Below are 18,016 nucleotides of genomic sequence, written 5' to 3' on the forward strand. Positions count from 1 at the left end.
ACTGTGTTGATACTTTGGAGTAACGCCACATTGAAATCCACATCAGGCTACGCTAATTCCTGTTATTTTCAGCTCCACTCGTCTGAGGACTAATAAAAAAAGTTAAACAAGCAAAAATGTGATTATTTTTATTTGGGACTAGGTCACGGGATACAAAAAGAACAATTGATAGCATAACCACAAAATATTTACAAATGTGTATCTACAACAACAAACTGCAAGTCTGGATGCAAAAAAAGACGAACAGACAGGAAGACTCAATGTGTTGACATTTCCACACAACAGGGAATGCAGATGAGTTTTCAAACTCGGACAACTGAAGCTCTTGCTGCATGACACAGGAAGCCACTTGACACTGGAGTGAGTCTTCCTGCTTTTCAATTCTCCCTTTTCGTTGCCTTTCTGCCTACTTAAGAAGCCTCCTCGTCGATCTTGGGAGCCAGGTAATATTTGACGTGGCCCATGTCGGCAATCTTGTATTCCACCACTGCAGAGATTGAATAAAAAATGTTTTTTTCCAACAATTAGAAAGCAGAAAAGCAGTCATGCTGTGCAGTGGTGTCTTGATTTAAGAGACAAAATTATACTGTTTGGTCAAACACAAAACGTGTAACGGTTTTAGGTTCACTGTAAAAGTAAACGTTAAATGGGAGTTACAATCAAGCGAAGAACGTGAGAAAGTGAAGGCACTCCCGTATTTGTTGTGGTAGCCGCGTGTGTCGCTTACCGAGAGGAATGTCCGCGGACATGCTGAGGGTGACCGTCTTAGACAGAGGAGTGGCTTTGGTGAAGAAGTTCAAATAGTTGAGGGCGAAGATGAGCTGAACTGGCTCATTCATCTCAATAGTCACCTGGAAACAAATTCCAAAATATTTTGTCGCAAAATTCTATTTAAAATTTTCTGCACTCAACTCAAGTCTTATCAAGAGATGTTTTCTTGACGTTTAAAATTCTCTTACTTCCATTTTGGTATCAAGACAAATTGGCTATATATATTTTTTCTCCAGAAAACAGTCATTTAAAAACAATTGCTTGCAATTTTAAATATTTTAGCTGATTTGTTGCTTAAAAGTATTCACTCGCAATTTATAGGAGTGTTTATATTTGACCAAACTCACCGCCTCCTCCTCTTTGTCCACGTTGCTTGTCTGGGACAGCTTGATATTTCCTGTGCCCAGTTCTCCATTGGCGGAGAACTTGACGCCGTCCTTGGCGCAAGAGATCATGACGGCGTCACCTATCTGCGAGAGGTCACGGCAGATGCGTGCAAACTCCCCTGATGGCATCTTGACCACGCAGCTGTACTCCTGCTCCTGTGAACATGAACGAGAAAAGGTCATAAACCAGCGCACTTTATATTGTCCCAAGACCAAAAACCCAGTGGGAACTTACTGGAATTCCCAGCTGCTCCACGTCGAGGTCCATCAACTTCATCTCATAATCTGACACCTTCTCCTGGTCTGAAATATAAAAAAAACAAAATTAAAGGAAAGTTCAAACAATAATGACACCGAGCTGATTGGATAGTCCGCCAACGTACTGATGGTCTCAAAGACGAGTGCGAGTGTGTCTGCATTGTCATCGGCTCGGAGCGTGATGATGTCTTCGTTTCCGGCGCATTTCAGGATCTTTGACATACTGTGGAAAATATACATAAAATTGAGGTAAATGAACTAAATTGTGTTCACAATCATTTGAAGCAATGGCGTTTTATGCCGGTCATGATTTTAAAAGACAAGACAATCAATTTTGCCATCCACTTATGTTCTAATCTATTTTTTATGACGAGACAGGTGGCAGATTTTATTCATAGGCAATTCAATCTTGCTCAGGATTTACAATTACTTCCTCACCCCCAAAAAATTATCCAAGCCACCTATAACTTAATCTTACAATATTAATAAGTACCAATGTGCTCTCTAACAATTGCATTAAAAAAAATCCTATCTGTGCATATTTCTCATTCATCCAGGTCATGCTAATCAGCAAAAGAGTCTTGTTTGTTGAATGTGTTGTTTTCCAGAAAAAAAAATTACTTGGGTAATAAATGCTATTAGGCTAACAACTATAAACGGTAAATTGACTATTTAAAATTGTTACTATATTGGTATTTCATTGTATTCTACGTCTTTATTTATATAGCTTTCAAAACCGATTCAGCTTCAACAAAGTGCTTTACAGAACAGTTAAAATAAAATAAATGCATAGGAAAAACTAAGTTCATAAAAATTTGCCATTTCAGGAAAAAAAGACCATCGGATTTACAGTGGGATGAAAGTACGCTACAAGATCTATGACGCTATTCGTAGATTTGTGAATTAGTCATTTAATAATCTATGCGGTTTTTTAAAACGGGGCGGAAGAAAAAAATATTTTAACAATGAATAGACGTAATTTCAGGCGTTATCTGACTCAAATGCAAACCGGAACCGACGTCAGCGTGACTCGCTACCGGAAGTGCAAATTCCCGGGTTCAACAAATATTCCCGCCAAGTCTCAAATTGGCGCTGAAGTGACGTCGACGCGCAATGACAACTCCAGTGAACTAACATCGCGTCAAATCAAAGATTTCAAACCCTTGAGAGGAGTTGTACCATGCCATTCTTGGGTATATTTAATAGGAATCAAAGTGAAGGCTTTCAGAGGCTGCTCCATTCGGAGGGACATGCCCGGGCAACTCCGCCAATATGGCAGCTTTTCTTTTTCTTTTACTCGAGCTTTTGCTGTGATTGCCACAATAAAGTCAAAATGACAGTGAATATGGCATTGACATAAACATGAAAACACCCCCATCCCGCCAAACGTGACTTATATCAACCAAAGAACACTTGCTTTAAAACGAAAGCTAAGATTTGCCTACCGACCCAAATGTTAAGCTAGCAATTAGCCACCACCAAAAGGCTTTACTGGCGTCTAAAAGTCGTACGTATTGAGCTAGAAAACTATGTTATTTGGCTGACCTGCCCAGGTTGACTCCCATGGCGAGGTTTCTGTCGCAACGGTACGAGTCGAAGCCGTCGCTTCGGAGGGTGAGCTGCACCAGGGAGACGTGAGAGGAGTCCATGCTCTGCAGCGAGATGCCGGACGAGCTGACGTCCCAGCATGCCTCCGTGATCAGATCCTTCAGGGCCTCCAGGACCTTCTTTAAGATGGATCCCTGGACTAGGCGAGCCTCAAACATGCTTGCGGTTGGGTGTGTGTTGAAAAGGTGGACTGGGCGAAAAACGGAGCAAATTCCTCGAAGTTGGGAAGAGCGAGGTGAAAAAAGGGCACGAGTTGCAGTTATGGCCGAGGAAGAGAAGCTTGAGGTGAAAGCCTTTGTGAGTAGTTAGCTGAATGAAGCTCGGCTACACCGGAGAAGACAGCCTGGCGCGCGCCGCAGCTCTGTTATAATGGTTCTGAACTTTTACGTCATTTCCCACAGGACAAATGTCGGCTAAACGCGGCCATTTTGAAGAGGTCAACCCGCCAAATCCCAACCCGGCGAATGCATTTATTTTACATTAGAAAATTTATCAGAGCAAACCACCAAACAAAACTGTCACAAAACGTGACATGATCTCCTTTAAACTCACTTACACAAGTACTCACCGTCAAAAGGAGCGCCGTTTATTTCGTTAAGTGTGGCGGTTGGCATATAACTTTAATGCATTATCGCCACCTACTGGTCTGGGGTATGGCTCTGGCATGCATAGCGATCATCTTGCCTCTCGAAGCAAATACTAAAATTGCAAACATTAACTCTGTTGCAGTGTCTTATTACCTCCAAATATTGGGAACATATTTTTATTTCCTGCACGCATTTTGGACAAAATATCACGTCCTACCGTTTGTCCACAACAAAACGTTTGCTTTCCTTGCCCTTTTGAGGGGTTTTGATTAAGATTAAGATATCCTTTACATATGTCAATATTTGCCAACTTCTGGCCTGTGACACCCTGAGACTTTTTTTGTGGGCTACATAAATAAATTTGACTTGAGTTTACCAGTTACTGCTCAATTCAACGTGTTCAAAATGATATTGTTCCTCGTTACCGGTCTCACGCTGTCGAATCGTCCTCTAAATTCTGTGGAACAAGCACCCTTTGATTTTTACACTGCTTTTATTTTTCAGTTCATTAGATGGACAAAGCAATTCTATTGTCTGAATTGCTACACAGATGAATTATAACTTCTGCTAGTTCTACTAACTGGTCAGTTAGGTCACCAACTGGCAAACTAAATACAGTACATGTGTACAGTGGTTGATAAATGTCAGACCTTTAGGGAAGTGACAATACCTGTAGACTAACTATCCCAGCTGTCACAATTGGTCATCAGTCAATCACATAGCCCATAAAGAAAGACAATCATTCACAGTCACATTCACACTGTACCCGAGTACGAACCAAACTCACGGTGGATAGCGAATGAACTGCTACAACCATCGGTGAAGATTTAATGACTAATGAATAGGTATTGACCAATGAAAAATCCTTTGCATAAAGCTTCACATTTACAATGATGATGTTTTTAATACTGTACAACTACTTCTCCTTGGGGTACTTTTGTGCAACTTGATGTCAGTTGTATTTTAAACTGAATCAGAGCGCCGACAGCTCAGACAGGAAGTAGTTGGTTGCCATGGCGACAATGGGTGCTCCCGTTGGCACGCCAGGGAAGGGGCCGCTGGAGCCGGCGATGTCAATGTGGGAGTACGGCAGAGGCGCCTCAGAATCCACACCATGCTGCATCGGAGCAAAGGGAACAGACTGATGATTTTAGATCTGATGAAACATATTCAATCAGTTATTTGTCCCCGTGACCACCTTGTGCAGGCCCGACGCCATGATGAGGAACGCCGCTGGGGTCTGATGTCCACGAGGGGTTGCAGAGGACGGCAAGTTGTTGCACTGGAGGATGTCCTCGTACTCGGATTTACCCTTGTGGAATTCATAGTCCTCCCTCCTGATGCTGGACACTTCAAAGAGGTCGCCAAGAACCTCTCCAGCTGCATGGTAGTGGGACAAGGACACGCGTTATTTTTTGACTGGAAAATGTCTAAAATAATTAGTGTTGCAAAGGGATGGCAAAAAAAAAAATCAGGTAGATTTGCTTGGTGTGCAGTGCTGCAACCATAGAATTACTTTATCTCACCTTTCTGCCACCGAGCTGCATTGCCGGCACGATGGGCGGGTCCATTATCCATGATTATCTGCAGAGAAATTCAAAGCTGAAAAATTCACCTTAAACATCACACTGACATCCGTGGTCACCAAATAATGGAGTCGGCACTCACAGAGTAGTTGGGTCCCATGGCTCTGATAGCGTGGCCAGTCAGAGTCGCAATCGTAAACAACTGAGGGCAAGTCTCCTGAACTGCCTGCGTGAAAATGAAGTAGATAGCGTCAAAACCTTTTGTGATAAATCATACAAGCAAATTAGCTGTATGTATTGATCAACTGTATTGATCTCTGCCGGGATCAACATTTGGGAGGGAAAGAAAATTTTGCTAAATGCCAAAATAAGTCTGTCAATCTGTCAGAAAACAAAACTCATAACACCCATCACCACAGAATTATTGCTCAGGATGATATTTTAGAAACATGCGCCAATCGGGTCTCTGCTGACTTTGACCGCATGGCTGGAAATCACATTCAGCCCGATGAGTGACATGGTTGTACTTAAAAAAAAAAACAAAAAAAAACCTAAGGTGATCTGACCTTCTCCTTCATCTCACAAAGCAGGTCAACCATCACCATGCGCCCCTCGGCGTCCGTGTTGCCCACTCGTACTCGGCGGCCCGCGCGGGAAACCACCAGCTCGTCTGCCACGTAGCAGTCTGAAACACAAACACACAGCCTTGACTTAAAAATTTGCCACTACCCTGGCATTTGACACCCCCATCCCCCTCATTTAGATTCAGCCTGCTCATAAAATGTCACTGACCTGAACCCACACTGTTGCGCACCATAGCCATGGAGCCGACAACTTTCAGGTTTTTTGGCTTCAGCTTAGCCAAAATCTAAAATGGGAAATTGTATTAGTGGCATTTAGTATATACAGTGAACCCTCCATCCATTCGCGGCTTGTGATTAATGTTTTTTTTTGGGGGGGGGCCGAGTTAGACGGCACAAGATGTCAAAGCAATTTACTTTTTAAGGGTAATGCATAATTATATTGAATGACATTTCAACGTGCTTCGCGATCAGATTTTGTGATTTATTTCCACTTTACTATTCACGGTGACATCATACGTACTTCCGAGTGGCAATAACTCTAGTGAACAAACGTTTACATGTCAATGACCAGTGGCAGAGTGGTTGAGAGGTAAATGGCTTGAGTGATGATTTTAGCCTTCTTCTCTGCAGCTGTAACTGGGATGTGTGATATGTCAGTCAAAAAGATGTTATGCGAGGTTGACTGGCTTCCAAAGGAGACAAAATCTGGCGTCATTTACATATCAAAGGGTAAGTTAATTAGAATACTCTCAGGCGTAGCTCAAGTGAACAATGGTCCATGAATGAAACTTTTCTGTTGCTGAGATACATGGCACAGATGTGCTCTTTTGATGCTGAAATGGATAGCTTGATTTATACTTCTTGAGTTTCAATTTTGAGGAAATTGGAAGGAGGGGGAAAAAAACCTTAATCTTTAGGGGGATCTGTGGTGTGCACTACCCAAAAACTTTTTCTCATAATTTCAGTTCAGGTCATCAGTAGTCACTTGCCTACTGCAGCCCACAAGTACCCTGACACCTATTATTTACAGAAAAATTGCGGCAGGGCTCAATCCCTGTCCCCCGCATGGATTGCAGCGGCTTACTTTCATGCAATCTCGTGAAGATAACACACAGACACTTATTTATGAGAGACGATGTCAAGGTTTTCTCACTGTATCTCACCTGGAAGAATCCTGCAACGGCAGCAGCACCGCACTTGTCTCTATGCATCCCGGCCATGAAACCACCAGCTTTGATGTCTGCGCCGCCCGTGTCGTAGGTGATGCCCTGTTCACCAATCAACACAGATGCGGCTTTTAGCTCTTAAATTCAGAAAAAAAAAGAACTCTACACCTACAATTTTGAACTGGAGAAACCCATTTGGATTACATGCCCGGTTCATAGTGCACACAAATATTTTTTTTCAATTGTCCATTTATCAAACTACGTGGGCACAGCATGTCGTCCACTTACCTTGCCCACCAACATGAGTGTCTTCTGGATAGGCCCCTCGCCGCAGTACTGCAGCTTGATAACTCTGGCCTGGTGACGGGGTACACCTGAAATAGGAAAGAGCCATGAACGGGTGCGCTACCAAGGAGCATGCCAACAACACGATGTGCTCTCACTGTTGGCACAGCGGTTGACAGCAGCCAGGCAGGGGTACTCCTTCTCCAGAAGCTTCACGTCACTTATCACTTCTGCCTAAAGTGGAACACATACATACCGGTACATTCTTCATATCAGGGTTTTCAATCCTCTATTGAACTAATGCACTTTTTTAAAATATAAGAACAATCTCACAGCATGCCACCAAATAAAAATGTCACATAGAGTATGAAACTGTAATAATGACATGCGATAGTCACGGAAGAGCATTTAATAATTCTGACAGTCACTATTCTGCTCTGGCATATTGCAGACAATATCATGCAGACAATAGCACAGTCGGTTGACTACCTGCACGGGGCTGTTCTTGAAGAGTTCCACAACGTACTCAGCTACGCGGGGAGCAGCCATTCGCTCAGGATCCGAGCCGCCAATGTCGCGGCATGCCAGCCTAAAAAAAAAAAAAAAAAAACAAGACTCCGGAGTGAAGGACTGAATGGCACAATTATGAGAGAATGAGTTGAAATAATTTGTCCGTACCTTCCACTTTCCAGAGCGCTAGCTAGATCCACTAGCCTTTGTCCCTGGCTTTCGTGAGCCACCCAGAGACCAAGCACGCACACCTTGTAGTTGGATGATTTTATGTTCACCTCCCTCACTTCTAAAGGCTATTAGAGGACAAAAACACATACTCCCATAAATGCCAACATAAAGGTTGACAACAATGCATACAGTTGTGCCCTTAAGTTTACACACCCTATCGGAATTTATACTGTATTACTGTACATTGAATTTGTCTGTAGTATTTGCTATCTAAAACATGAGTCACCAGGCAAAACCAATTTAATATTATATAAAATTTTCCTAAATTATGCTAGCACAGTTCCGTCACAAGGAAGCAAATGATTGTTCCGTCTAGGGCTGAAGTGACGGCCAAAACTGTCAGCTAGGCGAGACATTTTCTCTTCAATTAAAAAAAACAAACAAAAAACAGTGTCTGAAAAAACTAAATAAACCTATTTTAACTAATAATAAGACCAGGGGAACATCACAGTGCTAGCACAGATGCTATTTCATAAGCGTGTCTATTGCAGTTTGCATTGCTGGCTAGTGTTAAGCTCAAATGACATCATTTGAAATACACAACCTTTTATGTTTAAGTCAAGTCAAGTCAAGTCAAGTCAAGTCAACAGTATTTATAGAGCACTTTCAAACAGCCATCGCTGCATACAAAGTGCTGTACATGGAGCGATTTAACATATACAATAAACAGTAAGACGAATCAGTAATAAGTAATAAGGCGGTAGAAAGCACCAAGCAGTAAAACCAATAGCAAATCTAAGTCATGCTGAGTCAAACGCCAAAGAATACAAGTGAGTTTTGAGGAGGGCTTTAAAGATGGGCAGCGAGGAGGCTTGCCGAATGTTCAGTGGGAGGTCATTCCAGAGAGATGGACCAGCAACAGAAAAGGCTCGATCCCCTCTGAGCCTCAGTTTAGTTCTTGGTACGTCTAGCAAAGACTGGTCCACAGACCTGAGGCGCCGGGCAGGGGTGTAGGGGCGTATGAGCTCAGAGAGGTAAGGTGGCGCGAGATTATTCAGAGATTTGAAAACAAAGAGGAGGATCTTAAAAATAATTCTAAAATGAATGGGGAGCCAGTGAAGGGATGCCAAAGTAGGAGTTATATGCTCCCTCTTACGAGTACCAGTCAAGAGGCGAGCAGCGGCATTCTGTACCAGCTGAAGGCGCTTGATGGAGGACTGGCTGACTCCAAAGTACAGGGCGTTGCAGTAATCGAGCCGGGATGTGACAAAGGCATGAATTACTGTCTCAAAGTGTTCATGTGAGAGGAAAGGTTTTATTTTGGCCAGCTGTCTAAGGTGAAAGAAGCTGGATTTAACAACGGCACCAATTTGCCGATCGAGTTTGAAATCACTGTCCAGTTTAAGTCCCAAGTTTGAGACCGTTGATTTCAGATAAGGAGATAGGGGGCCCAAGTCTACAGGATGGAATGTACAAGGTCCACTGGGGCCAAACAATATCACCTCTGTCTTCTTTTCGTTGAACTTCAAGAAATTTTGTGCCATCCAGGTTTTGATTTCTTCCAGACAGGATAGGAGTGGCCTTAATGAGAAGGTGTCTTTCTTGCTCAGTGGGACATAGATCTGTCAGTCATCTGCATAGCAGTGGAAAGGAATACCATGTTTCCTTAAGATGGAACCCAATGGGAGCAGATACAGCAAGAACAGCAGAGGCCCCAGAATTGAGCCCTGTGGAACACCACATGACAGGGGAGCAGTGCGTGATTCAGAGCAGCCAAGGCTGACACAAAAGGTCCTGTCAGCTAGATAGGACCTAAACCAATCAAGAGCACTCCCGCCAATGCCCACCAAGTGCTGCAAACGAGTCAGCAGAATACTGTGATCCACTGTATCAAATGCTGCAGTTAAGTCCAATAAGACCAGACACACGTGGTCTCCAGAGTCATTTGCCAGGAGGATGTCATTAGAAACACGTAACAGGGCTGACTCCGTGCTATGCATCGTCTTGAAACCTGACTGGAAGACCTCCAAGATGTTATGTTCATCCAAGAAAAGTTTCAACTGCATGTGCACCACTTTTTCCAGAATTTTGGAAATGAAAGGCAGTTTGGAAATGGGTCTGTAACTTGACAGCTCATCTGGATCAAGACCAGGTTTCTTGATCAAGGGTTGGACCACAGCATGTTTAAACTGTTGGGGAACTACACCAGAAGAAAGGCTGCTGTTGATGATATCCAAGACCGATGCACCAACACTCGGGAGAACCTCCTGAAAGAAGCGTGGGGGAAGAGAGTCGCAAGGGGAGCCAGATGGCTTCGTCTGGCGAACTACATCCTCCAAAAGCGCCAAGGACACAGTATCAAAAGAATTTAGGACAGCTGAACATGGAACATGGACAGAGGGGTCAGATGCGGTATTTGGGACCGGAATCCTAGCTGTAGAGACCTTATCAATAAAGAACTGAAGGAATCTGTTGCACATCTCGGCTGAAGAATCCGAGCAAGTAGGCAGAGAGGGTTTGAGTACAGAATCTATCGTTTTAAATAGTGCACGAGGGTTGTGACGGTTGGCTAGAATAAGGTCCGACAGATATTCTCTTTTGGCCTCTTTTACTGTGAGCTGGTAGATACGCCAGCTGTCTTTCCAAATTTGAGAAGAGACATGCAATTTGTCTCTTTTCCACTTGCGTTCAGCTTTGCGACAGTACTTTGACAGTTTTTACTTTGACAGTAAATTTCAACTCGTAGTGGGATTTAACAGCTTGGAGAATTGTTCACTAATTTCCAAATTGCTGCTTGTTGTGAAGCAGAGTTGACTGCCACCCGACAGCGCTTTTATCTCAAATTTTTGCTCGCAAGGCAAAGTCAGATAATAGGCCAAAAAATGTTTCATTTCACACAAAAAAAAGAGAGGTTGGGTCACTCACATCTCAAGGCACTAGTGGATGCAACATAGGGACTATGCAAACCAGCAGTGTGTTCATCTTACCATGTAGAGCGCATGAAGAGCCCCAAGGGCAGCCACCAGAGTGCTATTCTTATAGTCCTTGTGCTGAGGGCAGACCAGCAGGGGACGCTGCATTCCTGCCTTCAAGGCCCTGAAATTACAAGTGTGAAAAAAATAATAATAATTTAAATACCTCCCAAGACATGAACGTATACTGACCGCTTAACCGCATTGACAGCTGCATCACTGAAGCGTCTGACATCATCATAGTCACGGTTGACGGGCCCCGTAGTGGAAAACACCAATCGGTTGCCAGGGAGACCGGGGACCTTCAGGACTACCACCTCCTCCCCGAGTCCGCTGTCCACCTGTTGAGCGGTTTCACCCATGATGTTTAGACCTCTTCATATACCGTATCGGTCAAAGCTTTTTCACGCAATTAGAGAAAACTCACTGTTTAATTTGTAAGGTTTTTTTCTGATATGATATTTACTGAGACTATATTCCATTGATAAATAGATAACCTTTATTAGTCCCACAATGGGGAAATTTGCAGTCTACACCAGGAAGAAGGGGGGGGGGGGGTGAGATAAAGTGTTTCATTGCACAAAATAAATGTTTCAGAAGAACCGTACACAATTCAATATAAGTGCAATATAAAAAAGCATTAGCAATATATTTGTTGAAAATAATAAATAAATAGCAATAGCATAGAAAACGTAAGGTGGTTGTCGGTAGCAGTCAGTAGGAACGAGCGACGGTATCTCTCCTTCTTGCAGCGTGGGTGTAACAGGATGTAATAAGAGTTTCACTTTGTCGTGACGGGGGGTACATTCTTGGGCCGAGTCATAAAACAACTGTGTTTATTGATACAGTTGGTATATGTTCTGGTAAATAGTACTCCTTCCCCTAACGCCTTAAAAAAGCTAAGAGTCTCGGGCCATTTAGAGGCATCAATACATCCTGATTTATACAGCGCTTTTAGAACCGCTGCGGCTCTAACAAAGCGGTTTCCAAAACAGTTAACATGAAATAAAATAGTAACAGAACACAACATAAAAGCACGAACAGTTGCGCAATTTTAAATCACTTTTCCAGTATACCCTTTGTTGTTTGAAGCAGTTCGAGATAAATAAAGGAGAGAATCAAAGTGTCCTTTCACCAGTGGATCAGAGAAGTCATGCTCAAAATGTGCGCATGTCTGTGCATTGTAATCACATGTTGCAGTGGTGTATAGGCATTTCACCTTTTGTATGTACATACTAGCTATTGGTCAACAAAACTTACGGAATTGTAGTCCTGCAGGGGTGCTTTCAGACACTCAAGTTTTGAGGGCAAATCATCATGGTTTGGGGTTACCAAGATGACACCATCAAATCTGCAAGTGTCAAAATATATAACCAATAACATGTCTGTCAGCACAGGATATACAAATAACACACACACACACAAAAGAGGATATGTGCCCTTTCTTTTAGTACTCACTTCTGGTCCTTGAGATCAGTGGTCCACTCAATGGGTTGCACGCTACCAGAAAAAAAAAGTTACAAAACATGATGTTGATGTTGGACTTCGACACCTTCGCTAAGAACGATTAGATTTGAAGGAGCTCGACATCAGTGCAAGTTAATGATAAGAGTGACCAAAGTGGGCGGCCGGGTAGTCCAGTGGTTAGCACGTAGGCTTCACGGTGCAGAGGTTTGATTCCAGCTCCGGCCTCCCTGTGTGGAGTTTGCATGTTCTCCCCGGTTTTCTCCGGGTGCTCCGGTTTCCTCCCACATTCCAAAAACATGCGTGGCAGGCTGATTGAACACACTAAAATTGTCCCTAGGTGTGAGTGTGAGCGTGGTTGGTTGTTCGTGTCTGTGTGTCCTGCGATTGGCTGGCAACCGATTCAGGGTGTCCCCCGCCTACTGCCCCGGAGACAGCTGGGTTAGGCTCCAGCACCCCCCCCCCCCCCCCCCCCCCGCGACCCTTGTGAGGCTCATGCGGTTCGGAAGATGAATGAATGAATGAGTAACCAAAGTGTGGAAGGACCTTTGATCATTCAAATCTTATCTCTAAACCTTGATCACACCTTGCAGTGCACGTTCTGTAAAGAGACTAGACAACTTCAGAAAATGTGTATGTCAATCAGACATCTGTACGGCCATACCACACAAACATCAAGAAACTCAAGTGCGTCATGCACAACGCATAGTGAAAGTGAAGGCAAGTAAAGACTTCAAGATCGAATTACTTACAAATAAAACATTAATGTAAACTCACATCATGGGAGTAATTATGAGTTTCCTTAATTTAATGTCATATGGCAGTGGACCGTTTAAAAAAAAATACAAAATGAAAAAGTCCCACACAAACGATTTTCTACATGGACAATGAACTTTGTAGTTTGGTTAGCTCCCAGTCGCAACCCAGTTAAGGGCTTAGTGGATAGAGGAGATTCTCACCTGGTGCACATCGTTTCGGTCTCCTCGTTCGTTGTCGTCGTCGACTGACAAGTGGAAACTGGGAAAAGAAAGGGAATGATTATGAACTGACTGACTGACGGTGGTAACAATGTCGCGGCTGTCGTACGGTCACATGACCAGACCATACGTTGCATTCAGTGTATTGAAAACGTCGGAATTTCTGTTTTACCGATTATACGTTGCGCTTATTTTAGAAATACCGTAGTCATGTCACAATTGAACTACAATACGAAATAAATAAAACCAATTGTACATTATAAAATTATTTTGACGATAAAATAGCTCAGTTTTAATGTTCGATTAGAAAAATCCCATTAATATTGAACGACACTTTCGTTTGCCTGATGGGAAATGCAGTTTTTAATCAAACGAAGCATAAAATTGTTCTTTTAATAAATGCTTTTTTTCGGATACAGGTACAGGTGATTGTTGCCGTGACTATTTATGTTATTTATAAATTGTTATGTATCAGTCGTTGGACCTACACGAATGAATGGAAATAAAAACTACAGAAGCTAAGCGGAAGTTGCGAAAGTTGAGCTTCGGGCACACGAGAAGAAGTGAGTATTAACAACAAGAGGCTGTGCAAAGGGCACTAAATGCTTCATTGACCCTCTTGTACGTTCAATTTCTGAAACAAAGTGAGGGTAGATCGGACACTGCTCAAGCTTCAGGTAGGCAACATAGCTAAGATTGTAGCTTATTTCGCCCGAAGTCAGCTGGGATAAACTCCAGCACCCTCCCGCAACCTTGTTTAGGATAAGCACTGTTGAAAGTGGATGGATGGACTATGTAGGAAGGACTTGTAAAATGCTTATCGGAATAAATAAATACAAAGAACGTTCAATTTCGACTGGCACACTGCCAGATTGGACTCAAATTATTGTCGGACGCACAACGGACGAGTCGCGGTTGGTGGGTCCGCATGCAAATATTGCATGTTCAGCTCACTGAAAACTTGAAAATGTCCACAAGTGTGAATATGAGTGAATGCTTGTCAATTTGTGCGCTGTTATTGGATGACCCCCAGTCAAGGGTACACCCCGCCTCTTGCCCCATGTGAGAAGGGATAAACTGTAGTTCACCTGTGATCATAATGAGGATGATTAGAAAATGCATGGATGAGTTTTTCAAATGATTATGGGTGGATGGATTGTAGTGTTCTTGAATTGTAACACACTGCTGAGAAAAACAAACTGACCACTATTAATTACCAGAAGTCTAATTGAAATTCTATGGAACAGATGAGAGTTCCTCCTGGCTCCTTGCGCATCCTCAGTTTGTTCTCCGCAAGACACTTGGTGACCTTGCAGCGACGGGGCTTATGTGACGCACCGATGCGTCTGGTGCAGTTCCATCGACACAGTGATGGAGGAGGTGTGCGAGTGGGAGTGGAGCAGGATGAAGGGCTTGGTGTGGTGGACCTGAGGGCGTTTGACCCCTCCATGCCTTCCACAATGAAAGAGCTTCTGGAGCTGGGAGATGAAGGTCTCAATTGTGCGCGGAGGTATCACAAACATGTACCTAGGCATGGACTTTTGTAAAAAATATTGCTGTTAATTCATTGTACAACAACTTCTTCATCTTCACCTTAGAGCGGTGTCATCTGGCCAGTGTGTGCTGAAGCGCTCTGATGTCAGGCTGCTGTCTCCCATTTTAGCCCCGGAGAAGGTGGTGTGCGTGGGTCTGAACTACCGAGACCACTGTCTGGAACAAAATGCCCCCATCCCCAAAGAGCCCATCATCTTCAGCAAGTTCCCCAATGCTATCACAGGGCCATATGATGATATTGTACTGCCTTCTGAGAGCCAAGTGAGTTCCTAGAGGTCTGAAATTGTAAAATTGCTGATTTAATATAATTAGAAATGTCACTTATCTACTGTACAATCATTAAAATGGTACAGTCAAAGTCTACACTCAGGCTGACCCGACAAAGACAAAAAGTTTTAACCAAACTAAAGATTAAAACAAAAACAATTACACATGATTAAACCCCCCCCCCCCCCAAAAACGGAACATTTCCTTAATGCTTACATACAACAGAAAACGCCTTTCACATGCTAACGATTAGCATCGAGGCGGTTTTTGAAAGGGCACTTTATTTTTCGTGTGGCTGTCTATTTTACTGCCCCCAGTGGCCAAGGCAGACAGAGCACAGCAGAAGGAGCCAACCTTTCTTCAACGAGAGTACAATATAAAATCTCACAGTACCACACTACATAAAACAAAAATGTCACAAAATAATGCAAATAGCACTTTGATATAATCTCGTCTCAATTTACTCACAAGTGCCATGCAGTGGGAAAAACATGTATTTGTTCTTCCCGTTAGTAAATGAACACTTCTGATCCATCGAGTGAAATTGGAAAATGTCCTGCGGCACACAAAATTATCTCTTATGACGCACTGATGCGCTAAGGCAGAATGGTTCCGAATTAAAGACGGAGACATTCAATTCTATATTTTCAATTTATATACTTTTTGTCTTCTACTTTCTCCCTTTCATAATTTTGCTCCTGTAAATTGGGAATTGCTCTATTATGAGACAAATAAAGGTTTTCTTACCTTCAAGCATTACATGGACATGACAACAATCAGACACAAGCACATATTTTTGGACTGGATTGGGATGACAAAATAAAGGAGTGTGATATTGACCAGTGTAGGCTACGATACTTGTTAGGCTAAGTGTGCAAAAATCATCTGAAAAACATGCTTCCTCTGCTTTATCATTCCGCGTAAAGGAGGTGGACTGGGAAGCGGAGCTGGCTTTTGTGATTGGACGTCAAGGAAAGCACATTAAGGTGAGCGTCACCGCATCATTATGGCGCGACGGCTAAAGCTCCTGACAGCTGCCGCCAAGTGTCTTGCTGTTCAGGAGGAAGAGGCTCTCTCTTATGTGGCCGGCTTCATGGTGGCCAATGACGTCAGTGCGCGCGATTGGCAGATGAAGCGCAACGGAAAGCAGTGGCTGCTGGGAAAGACGTTTGAAAGCTTTTGTCCCCTCGGCCCCGCATTAGTGACCACAGATGCCGTGAGAGGTGACTGTGCACATTAGCAGCCTTCGGCTTGCTTACTCACGTCACACCCTACCCACCTGATGGCATGCATTTAAGATAAAATGCACACTCACTGGCCACACCAAGTACGCCTCCAGATCAAATGTAAGAGCTCGATTGAAACAAACAAAAACAACAAAAATCTGCCAGGGAAAAAAAGATGCTGTTTTCCCTTACAAAAGAAAAATATATTTACCAATATATTCATTGAAACATATTGCAAGATATATTATTTTCCCAACACTATCTACCACAATGTATGTTGTAAATTATATATTAATGATCATATATTATGCAATATATAGTGATGTAATATATATTATGTATATTTCATTGATTACCCACATCTAGTGCTGCTTTCTGTACCTCCGCCCCTACTCCCCTTACCTTATACATACCTCTTCCTCTCATTCACTGGATACTTAAAGGTAAAATCCACCTTGCTGGCAGAGAGTCAAAACCGGAAGGAAACCAACCACCTCAGAATTTCTTCCCTTGCAAAGCTCGCACTGCAAAAGTCAAACAAAGGATACATAAATTAATATGACAAACGGAACGAATTGTTTTTTGTTGCCGTTTTTGATCACATCAATGGGCTCAAGACACATCAAGACAAATTGGAAAAATTACACTCTCCAGATCCTCACAAGTTGGGGATTCGTTGTCTGGTCAATGGAGAAAAGGTCCAGAGCAGCAACACTGAACAGATGATCTTCAAGACCGAGGCGCTGATCTCCTGGGTTTCAAAGTGAGACTTCTGTTCTGTCTTCTAAAAAACACTGTTCTGTATATTTAAAAAAAAAAAAAAACGAAAACTACCGGTAGCTCATGAAAAAGTTGTAGTATAGTAACCAAGTCTCGAAATGTACCTCAACTTAGCTTTCTTTTTTTTTCAGGTTTGTGACATTAACTCCTGGTGACGTGTTCCTGACAGGCACCCCTCCTGGTGTGGGTGTGTTCAGAAAACCGCCCGTCTTTCTCAAGGTGATTTATTTGTCAAACGGCTAAAAGGTGGAGGGGGTGTGAGGTGGGGGCGTGTGCATGCTGCTGCGCGCAAACAAGCTTAATTTTCAACGTACGGTTTGCACATTAAGACCGTTCACAACATTTTAATGAGAAACAGGCTAAATTAAAAAAAAAAAAAAAGTGCTGTTCTAATAAATCGGTCCTGTCTTTCAGAGAGGAGATGTTGTGGAGTGCCAAATAGACCAATTGGGGTCGATCATCAACAAAGTGATATGAACTCAGAGACCGACAAAATCATCACGATTAACTGCTTGTTTCACGTCTAATTTCAACTCAAGAGCACCTGCTCCCCCCCCCCCCCACATTTGTGAGTTGACATTGTTTTTTCCAATACACAGAATGAAGAATCACAGCACTCCTATTATCCACTTGCCTCCTTTAACACATCATTGTCTGCAGAAAAAAAAATAATTATGCATTATGGCTAAATTGAATATGTGGTCAAGAAAATGATAATGTATGTTTGCACACCATAAGAGCCTTTATCTCCCCCCGAAGTGGCTGAATTATTTGTTCATTAAGGCATGAGAATACTTGAACAACCACCATAGCCACAGGTAAAAGTCCAGATGGAATAGTACATGCAGAGCAACACTGGGGGGCAGTATAGTTTCGTGGAGGAACTGCAGCTTTTGAATTGTAGCTTTGCAAATTGTTGATGCT

The 18,016-nt window shown here is 42.9% G+C and overlaps 3 protein-coding genes across 4 annotated transcripts; 1 reads left to right on the plus strand and 2 right to left on the minus strand.

The window, feature by feature from the left end:
* Positions 1-374: 374 nt before the first annotated feature.
* Positions 375-3,401, minus strand: pcna (proliferating cell nuclear antigen). Its single transcript, XM_052068563.1, has 6 exons — positions 2,961-3,401; positions 1,541-1,638; positions 1,393-1,460; positions 1,119-1,313; positions 728-851; positions 375-487 (listed from the first exon to the last, which is right to left on the minus strand). The coding sequence occupies exons 1-6, from the start codon at positions 3,179-3,181 to the stop codon at positions 411-413; spliced, it is 783 nt and encodes a 260-aa protein (XP_051924523.1). The 5' UTR covers positions 3,182-3,401; the 3' UTR covers positions 375-410.
* A 683-nt stretch (positions 3,402-4,084) lies between these two features.
* zgc:152830 (uncharacterized protein LOC767682 homolog) lies at positions 4,085-13,408 on the minus strand. Its single transcript, XM_052068557.1, has 16 exons — positions 13,248-13,408; positions 12,283-12,324; positions 12,085-12,175; positions 11,017-11,165; positions 10,840-10,948; positions 7,850-7,977; positions 7,661-7,760; positions 7,330-7,405; positions 7,175-7,260; positions 6,884-6,988; positions 5,929-6,004; positions 5,703-5,821; positions 5,279-5,362; positions 5,137-5,194; positions 4,809-4,990; positions 4,085-4,727 (listed from the first exon to the last, which is right to left on the minus strand). The coding sequence occupies exons 1-16, from the start codon at positions 13,400-13,402 to the stop codon at positions 4,584-4,586; spliced, it is 1,704 nt and encodes a 567-aa protein (XP_051924517.1). The 5' UTR covers positions 13,403-13,408; the 3' UTR covers positions 4,085-4,583.
* A 283-nt stretch (positions 13,409-13,691) lies between these two features.
* Positions 13,692-17,787, plus strand: fahd2a (fumarylacetoacetate hydrolase domain containing 2A). Of its 2 annotated transcripts, none has more exons than XM_052068561.1 (8): positions 13,692-13,828; positions 14,513-14,775; positions 14,864-15,080; positions 16,013-16,072; positions 16,147-16,309; positions 16,967-17,075; positions 17,224-17,311; positions 17,507-17,787. In XM_052068561.1, exons 2-8 carry the CDS (start codon positions 14,513-14,515, stop codon positions 17,567-17,569), a joined length of 963 nt encoding a protein of 320 aa, XP_051924521.1. In that variant the 5' UTR covers positions 13,692-13,828; the 3' UTR covers positions 17,570-17,787. The 2 variants fall into 2 exon arrangements, with proteins under 2 accessions (XP_051924521.1, XP_051924520.1); XM_052068560.1 differs by having other exon boundaries at positions 13,802-13,942.
* The last annotated feature ends 229 nt before the right edge of the window (positions 17,788-18,016 follow it).

Source organism: Hippocampus zosterae, chromosome 6 (genome assembly GCF_025434085.1).
Source record: "Hippocampus zosterae strain Florida chromosome 6, ASM2543408v3, whole genome shotgun sequence".
Classification (NCBI taxonomy): domain Eukaryota; kingdom Metazoa; phylum Chordata; class Actinopteri; order Syngnathiformes; family Syngnathidae; genus Hippocampus; species Hippocampus zosterae.